This window comes from Pteropus vampyrus, unplaced genomic scaffold, assembly GCF_000151845.1.
Source record: "Pteropus vampyrus isolate Shadow unplaced genomic scaffold, Pvam_2.0 Scaffold483, whole genome shotgun sequence".
Taxonomy (NCBI): Eukaryota; Metazoa; Chordata; class Mammalia; order Chiroptera; family Pteropodidae; genus Pteropus; species Pteropus vampyrus.
In genome coordinates this window covers 1741747-1750674 of record NW_011889264.1, presented here as the reverse complement: position 1 = coordinate 1750674, position 8928 = coordinate 1741747, and the positions used below count along the sequence as shown (strand labels likewise).

At 52.0% G+C, this 8928-nt stretch overlaps 1 protein-coding gene across 2 annotated transcripts in view; it reads right to left on the bottom strand.

Annotated features, from left to right (window-relative positions):
- The window catches only part of ZFHX3 (zinc finger homeobox 3), a 237774-nt gene that overhangs the window by 7382 nt on the left and 221464 nt on the right, over window positions 1-8928 (bottom strand). For both annotated transcript variants that reach the window (XM_011382599.2, XM_011382600.2), the window contains exon 9: window positions 3011-8464. In XM_011382599.2, coding sequence (XP_011380901.1) covers window positions 3011-8464 — 5454 coding nt within the window. The remainder of the gene's footprint in view (window positions 1-3010; window positions 8465-8928) is intronic.

The window sequence follows — 8928 nt, the reverse complement described above, 5'->3', positions numbered from 1 at the left end:
TATGTCTTAAAAAAGGTTTCACAGGAACGCTCTGCTTTCAGATAGCAGGGGAACCTGTACCTCAGGCCGTAGGTGCGGAAAGTCGAGCAAGGTGGTGGGGAAGGACAGCACTGTGGTGCAGGAAGGGACATGGTACGCTGGATGGGGACATGCTGAGGAAAGACAAGAGTTGAGAAGAGTTCACAGGCAGCAGCCTTCAGGTCACCTTTACATTCACCACACCCAAGAAACCAGACAGCATATGTCCCATCCTTCACTTCAGAGAGCACCAAAATGTAAAATCAGAAATCCTGTAGCCCCTCACCATTTCATCTGGACCACTTCCCAGAAAGCTGTGGTAAGGGGTTCTATAACATGACATGTCTTCACAAGAGAAAAAGGAGAAAAACACTCCGAAGCCCAGACCTGGGTGAAGACCATGTTGTCTACAGTGGTGCAGCATTTGCGGGGAATATTCACGCTGCATTAAACAACCTTCAAATTTCAGATGACGAGAACAAGGTTGCCTCAAGTTGCCAATCCCAGGAAAACACCCGTTAACATTTGAATAGCCAAGTGTGTCATTAGTGTACTCTTCTAAGACAGCAGAAAAGAATCACTGAGATTAAGTCATCCAGTTTCCTCAGTGCACACAGGGTCCGAGACCAGAGAAGATGTATCTGACTCAGAAAACTCAGTAAAGGTTTGTTGGTTAAATTGGCACAAACGAGGCAGAAACAGAATGGATGATGAATTCTAAACTTGGGATGTGGCTCCTTCTGTCTTCCTCTAGGCAACGGGCCTGCTCCAAGCTTTAGGTTGGAACCAGAGCCCAAAGGAAGGGTAAGGAAGGAACGTCTAGAGATTTCTTTATCTCTGTGACATAAGGCTCTCAGGAGAAAGATCCAGGTCAAAAGGCTTTAAACTGACTTTCTGTATCTTGAACTGACAGTCTACATAAGAGATTCAAAATTCTAGAAAATACTTACTGAACCCCTGCTATTTACCAAGCTCTGCTGCACTAGCCACATTCAATATAGCAGCTCAATATATTCTCACGGTAATTCTGTGGCCTCGGTTTCCTCATCTGTAAGATCAGAAAGAAGCAAGGCACTTTATCCCCCTGAGACCTAATCATGCACCTCTGGAGGCAGACTGATGCAGTATGGATTATGACTGACACATATCTGCCAGGTGATTGTGGGCCTGTCAGCTGACTGCTTGGAACCTCAGCTTTCCACAGTAAGTGGTTGTAGGGATTTACATGAAAGGTCATGTGGAAAGAGCTCACATTGGGCCTGACACATTAAACATAAGTTTCTTCCCTCCCATTCCAGATCCAGTGCTCCTGTGAGCTGCAGTAGTCAAGAGGTGGGAACTGGGGCACACCTGGCTGCTCTGAATAATTAAGAGCGTATCTTTCTATCTTCAGTCCACTCTTAAGTGGTCAGACGTTGAGTAGCACTAAACATCTACCTGTTGACTGACTGGCTCATATTGGGTGTTGTGGAAGGAGCACATAGCACTGGGAGCCCGAAGGCCTGGGTGAGAGCTCTGGCTCCTACCCTCGCTTGCTGAATAGTCTTGACCTCTCTGGGCCTCAGTTTTCTCGTGTGTAAAACAAGGGGAATAGATCAGACATTCTGATTCTAATTTTTTCACATAATTATGAAATGTCGGGCCTTTCCAAGCCCCTCTGCCAAGGTCCTGGGCTGCAAGGGTAATTCCGTGTCTGGCCACTTTCCACAGCCTGTTTCTTGGCTTATGACTAGCTGGCTTGGACATCATTCTGTCACATTACTTGCCAACTAATATAAGCAATGACTTCTATATCTTACTGCTTTCTTGTTCTTCACTTTGGATAAGAAACTGGGGCCAGGAATGGAGGTAGCTTCATGCTCTGTAAAACACTACCAAAATTGTAGAACTTGGGTCTAATTCAGCCAGAAACCAGGCCTGCTCTGGGAAGCAACCAAAGTGCTTCAACTCCTGGAAACAGAGACACCTTTTGAAGGCAAAAAGGTACTTCAAGGGGCTCTCCTTTGGTGAATGTGCACTGGTCAGTGCAGGCCGTGGCGGGGGTGGGGGAGGTGGACTTGCTGACTTGTGCCTACATCTGTCTCACAGGATCATGGAGGTGAAGATCCAATTTAGCAAAGACAGGTGGATCCAGAGCAGATGACGAGGACAGGAGAACAAGAGCGGCACACAGGAAAAAGTGTGAAACTCCCTAGTAAGTGGAAAAATAAGAATACCGAGTATATGACTGAATTAGAGGGCTGGGAAAAGGGACCTGGGCAAGAGAAAATGAAAAGGTGATCGAATCCTCCTAAAAATGACCATTGACATTTTTTGTCTGTCTGGAGGACTAACACAAACATGTCCAAACCACATTGCCCAATACAAGATCCTGGTCAGTGCATGCAGGTACGAAGGTAGTCTCATTAGAAACTAACAGAAGCACTGCTGTTCTGTTCAGAAGAGCCCCAGGTGTAAGGAAACACCAATGAGAGCTTCCTGCTGATGCAGGTGGGGACAGGACCACAGGTGAGGGCAAGGAGCTGATTTAAATTCTCTTCAGTGAGTTTCCACAGGGTATGATCCAGAATTAGCTGGGATACTCAACTCTTGTCTTATATGTTTAACGACTACTAAATGGGATCAGGATTTCCACAAGGACTGAATGAAAGGGTCTCTAATGGAAACTTCTCGAAAATACCCCAGGATCTAATATGCCAGGACTCTCAAAAGTTCTCCCCTGGAGCTTACACCCTGGTTGTGCTGTTGAACGCAGGGCGTGAGAAAGGTTTCAGAGGAGGGGCCGCTCCTGACCCAGGAAGCCAAAGAACCACGAACACACAGCTCTAGGCGGACTCCACGAAAGCGACCTGAAGTTTTGCTCCCATGAGAGAATCGGAAAGGGAAGCTTCCCATCTGCCCAACACTCAGAGGACCTGGGTGGCAGCCACAGAACAAGGCGCTGCCCGGGCAGCTGTTTGATGCCGACAGAATCACCTAGAGCAGAACCCACCTGTGTTGGATGGCGCGAAGCCCGGCAAGGAGGGGCTGTTGAGGCTGGGGAGCAACACGGGAGGAATGCCCTGGAGCGCCGGATACGCCGCGGGAAGGTTAAGAGCCTGGAGAGGGGCGTTGTCGAACATCCCCTGCTGCTGAGCTGCCAGTCCGAGGACCTCATTGGCCTTTTTAATCCGGTCCAACTCTTGTTGAGCCATCAACTGACGTACAGTGGCCGGGTCAAAGTATTCTTTCTCCTTATCCAACTGGCTTCCAATGGTATCTTTAACTTTGGAGATATGCTGTTGGGAAAAGATATGGTCACGTACAGACAGCCGAGCGCTGTACTTGATGCCACACAAAGTGCACTCTGTTTTGGGTCCCTCGTAACTCGTTTGGTTTATACCGAAATGCTTGGCCATGCTTAGCTTGGACTTCTTTTCTTTTGCCCGGGCATTCTGGAACCAGACCTGAACAACTCTCTTTGGCAGTCCAATGTCATTGCCCAGGACCTCGCACTCTAGCATGGTGGGTGTCCTATAGTCATTAAAGCATGACTTGAGGACCTTCAGCTGCAGGTTGGTCATTTGAGTGCGAAAACGTTTCTGCCCTGGCCGATCCCCGCTGTCTCCAGATTTGCCTGCCGACCCGCTCGCACCAGGACTTGGGGAGCAGGGGTCTGCGAGGCTTGAGGTTTCGCTGTAGTCCACTGTACCTTCATTGTCGTATTCCTTGCTGTAAAAGCTCGGGGCCGGGCTGACCAGACCAGATGACAGCCGATCTTCGTACTCGGACATTGCCATCATGGCCGCTTTGGTCAGCCCCTCATTAGGCGCAGAAGAGGATCTGGTTTCAGTTGCTATTCCCGTCGCACTGTCGTTATCCGCATTGCCCTCGTCGCCGGTAGTGGTGTCTGTGATTGCTGTGTTGACAGAGGAACAGTCATCATTGTCCAGCTTGGTTTGGTCAAAGTTGAGATTAACCGAGGACATGGAGGGGCTTTCAAAGTCTTCAACCCCTTCCACCTTGATGGAAGAAGGGCTAAGAAGAGTTCTGGGAGACAACTCCATGGTTTTACTCACAGGTGAGAGGGGAACACCTTGGCCGTCACTACTGCTTGGGGGTAGGTGGGAGAAGCTCGTTCCATCAAAAATATCTCCTTTCATCTGGAGCCCCCCATCGCAGTCTAAGAGCATTGCAGACAGAGTGAGGTTGTAGCCAGCTCTCTTGGCTTCGTGCCAGTGACGGGACCGGATATGCGCCTCCAGGGCAGTCTTGGCTTTGAAGAGGGCTCTGCAGAAAGGGCATCTCCTGTGGGCCTGAGCCGGGCCCACCGCCCGGAACTGCCCTTTCCTTTCCCGGGCGCGGGTGTTCTGAAACCAGACTTGTACCACACGTTTCTTCAAGCCCACCTCATGCGCAATGTGATCCAACATCTTTCGAGTTGGATTGGAGTCCAGCAGATACTTCTGGTAGAGAATTTCTAGCTGTTCTGGTGTAATAGTTGTCCTCAAACGCTTGTCCCTCTGAGGTTCTTCTCCTCCCGTCCCGCTGTCATTTTCGCCGGGGCTTGCGCTAGCCTTTTCCTCCAGCTTCCTCTTCAGAGTGTTCATCGTGGAGGTGGGTGTTGAAGGAGAAGTGGCTGAGCTTGCTGGGATCTGAGGTATGGCCCCAGAGAGCAGCTGGCTCGCCAGGAGAGGGTTACTCGGGTCAAACAGCATGAAAGGCATATCCAGTGACCGGTCTAGAAACTGAGGATGGATGAACTGGTTCTGTGCACTCAGGAAGTGAAGCTGCTGATGCTCCTGCCAGTGCTCGAACGATGGAAACGCCAGCTTGCACTGGTCGCACTGGTAGGGGATGAGCTGAGGAGGTAGGTTTGCCAACTGTTGAGGAGTCGATGTGTGGAGGGGCTTGAGGGGCAGGTGGGAGAGCTGGGAAGGACTGGGGCTTGACTGGGGCAAGGGGCACTGAGGCGGGGGCGCTTGCTGAGGAGGCTGTGGTAACGAAGCGGGGGACGTCAGCTGTGGGAGCTTCTGCTGGGCTGAGTTTGTCTTTTGCTCAGGGTGGTCTTGCTGCTGCAGCTCTGCCTTTGGTTGTCCTTGCTTTTCTGGGGTTTGGTTTGGCTGTGCGTTGGGAGGTTCAGCCGGCTTTGGTTTCTCATCACTCGCCTCTGTCTTTGAACTGAAGGTAGCCAGTTCGTCAGCCTCTGCTGTCAGCTGCAAGAAAGCGGAGGGAGCTGTATTGGCCGATGGTGCCGGGGCACTGTAAGCCTGTGAGGGCATCGGGGTGCTGCAGGAGGAGCTGGTGGGTGTCAGGATTTCCATGGCATCCATGGAATCCTCGTTTTGGCTGTCGTCCTGCCCCTCCTCATCCTCGTCTTTGTAACACAGCTTCTTCTGGTGCTTGATGAGATCGAAGATGCGCTGAAACACCAGGCTGCATTTTTTGCACTGGTAGTTCAAGTTGCTCGTTCGAATGTACCTGTCGTTCGTGAGCTCACGCCGCTCCCCATCTTTGCCCTCTCCCTGATTCTCATAATTTTTCCTGGCTTTCTGTCGGGCATTTTGAAACCACACCACTATGACTCGGGTTGGAAGGTTCAGTAAATTAGAGAGCTGCTCGAATTCATCGTCCTTTGGGTAAGCGTTGGCATCGAAAAAGTCCTGCAGGACCCTCAGCTGGTAGTCGGTAAACCGCGTTCTCGAAGACCTCTTGCTTCCCCAGTACTCCTGCTTTTGAGGCTCCGGCGAAGGGGGCCGGGAGTCGATCTTGAGTTCCTCCAGGCTGGTGATAGGAGGGTTGCTGAAGTTGTACGGGGAGTCTTTGTTACGCTGCCGCTCTTTGAAGAGAGTGTTTCTGAACCAGTGCTTGATCACTTTCTGGGGCAACCCAGACTTGTCGGCCATCTCTTTGATCTGCTCTTCACTGGGGGAGTTGTTAATGTCAAAATACTGCCGCAGGACTCGGAGCTGGTCATCTGTGATCCTGGTGCGAGGCCTCTTGTTCTGCTGCTGCAGCAGGCTTGGGTTGAGCTGGTGCTGGTACAGCTGGGCCAGGTCCGCAGGCAGAGGTTCCACAGGTCCGAGCTGAGGGGGCAGCTGCGCCGGCAGGGTCTGCAGTGGCATCGTCTGCATCATCAGCGGCGAGAAGATGGGCAGCTCCATGGGCATGGACAGCTGGGTGAGCGGAACGGATGGCTGGGCCGGTGCAATCGTAGGCGAGGTGATGGGCGGTGCCGACGCAGGGATGGCCGGTGTGGAAGCAGGCTGAGGCGGGGCCGCGGGAAGTGGGGGTGGGGGCGGTGGCGGGGGAGGTGGCGGCGGCTCTGGAGTCTGGGGCCTCAGGGGGTACAGTTTATCGTAGTGCTCTCTGTACTGTTTGGCAAACCTCTCCAGCTGTTTAAAGGGAAAATAATTTTGATGAACATGCTCTTGATGACTCTTTAAAATCAAGATGTTGGAAAATAACTTGCCACAGGAGTCGCACTCCAGCTTTTCCAGACTCTCCCCCTGCTCGGTCTTCCCATTCTTCTTCTGCACCTTCTGCTTGTTCTCGTTGTACTGAATGACCAGCTCGAAGCCAAAGTTCTCCAGCAGGGCCCTCGTGGCATTCCCTCTGGCATCCGAGGCGATGCGTGGAGGAAGCACGGACGGCTCCGAACTGCCCGCTGCCGCCAGCTCTTTCTTCTCTTTGGCCTTCAGGGCATCTGGCGTGGACTCCTTTGGGCCCGAGTTGCCCTCTCCCGCTTCGGCGCCATCCCTCTCTCTCTGGCTTTCTTTTTCCTTTTCTTTGATGACCAGTTTGTTTTTCTTTTCAGGGTGCTGGCTTGGCTGTAAGAGGGCAGAGTGACTCTGGGACAGAGAAAGCTGGCTTTGCTGCTGCTGCTGTTGCTGCAGAATCTGCTGGTGGCTCTGCTGGGGGATCTGAACCTGAGCCTTCAGATCTTCCAGCAGGCCTGGGCCCGTCCCTGTCAGTGTCAGGGCCCCACTGGTCACCGGCAAGCTCACCTCAGGGTTGAGCTGGAACTCAGCGCTGGGGATGTAGAAGGGGAAGAGGAGGTGCTGCTGCTGCTGTAGCTGGAGCAGGGTCTCGGTGGTCATGGGGAAGTGAGGAAGGAGGGTAGGGTTAAACAGCTGAGACTGGATCAGGGCGGCCTGCTGTTGTAGCTCTTGCTGCAAGTGAGCTTGAACTTGAGCTTGGGCCTGGGCCAATGTCTGTGCCTGTTGCTGTTGCTGTTGTTGCTGTTGTTGCTGCTGCTGCTGCTGCTGCCTGGATGCAATCATATCTGCCAGCTTCTTCCGATTGGCTTCCTTGGGCTCTGAAGGGGAAGTGATGGTGGCAGTGATGGGGTTCCCCAGGGCCGGCATCCCTACGCTCTCAGTGGGCATTTGGTTCAGTAAGCTGGAGCTCGGCGCGATGCCAGCACTGCTCGGGTTGGTGGTGGTAAAGGTGTTACTGCCACTGGTGCTCACAGGACTTGGGGTGGAGGAGCTCAAGGAGACACTGCTGCTGTTCCCCGTCCCATTGCTACTGCCACTCGCAGCCTCCAGCTTGGCTGCCCGGGCCTTGGTTTGATGCAGCACGGACCGCATGTGGATCTCCAAAGTGGAACTCTGGCTATAGGCCACGTTACAAGTGTTACACTTAAAAGGTTTGTTGTCTGGGCTGCTGGTGGGTTCTGGCTGACCGGTCGCTGATTCCTGAAGGGCTCTCTTTAGCTTATGCAGGTGGGAGACAGAATTATAGTGCACTAGCAGGATGTTCTTTTGAGTGAAAGATTCCTTGCAGACGGTACACTTGTAAGGGCGAGAAGGGTCCAGAAATTTCTCCATGGTGAAGTTGGGGCCTTTTCTGAAAGGCAGAGCTCTCTTCGGTTCTGAGCCCGAGTCCTCCTGTACCGACCCAGAGTCACTGCCCGTTGGGCTCTGTTTCTCTTCCAAGTCACTCTCCTCCTCCTTGTCTTCCTCAACAATTATGGTATGGTCCTCAGCCAGGGTAGGGTCTCCCATTGCCAGAAGGTCCCCGTTGGCCAGGAGGCCACCGTAAAGCTGCTGGATGTCAGCCTCGCTCAACTCCAGGTGGCTCGTCTCAAGGTGTTTTTTCAGAGCCTGGAAAGTCCGGAAACTGCGCTGACAAAGGCAGCACATGGTGGCGGCTCTGATCACATGGTACTGAGAATGGAGCTGCAGCTTTTCAATGGTCTTGAAAGCCAGGCTGCACTGATTACAGCGGTACTTGTACACGTGGCGATCCGACACGGGCAGCTGAGGCCTCTTGGCGTGAACCTCATTGAAGTGCGTCTGAAGAGCGGCAGAAGTCTTGAAGACCTGGTTGCACCCCTTCTTCCAGCACAGGAAGCCTGAATCTTCTCTCACAGAGCCCGGGTCGGCAGGAGAGGGTTTCAAATCTCCACCGTGCTCTGTGCTCACAGAAGGCAAGATGTTCTTTCCAAGATCCTCTGAGGTTTCTGTAAAGAAAACACCAAGCCCAGTGATAAGGACGGCTTTGTTTCAAGGGCGGCACCTAGAACTGTCTACCTGGCAAGGCCTCACGAACACGGGATCTGATGATGAGGGAGATACCCAACCTGAGCACAGGCTCTACACAGCCTCCCACTTTCTCCCCATCCCCCAGGAGAGCACGTATTATAAGCAGGCACACATGAACGGAGGGGAGAAAAGGAAATACAAAAAGGTTTGACTCATACTAGGCCTGTATCATATTGTGATCTGTCTTTTAGACAATGTTTAATTACTTGACTCAGAATCCTCAATTTCTCAAGAACTGGTCAGTAGATTTTTTAGACTGGATTTACCTTTTACATGGATCTGAACTGTAGAATATGTGAATTAATGCTGTCCTGAGTTATGGGGAATTTACCAGGACTACTGTCCACTTTAAGAAATTTTGGAATATATTTTTTTAGGCATT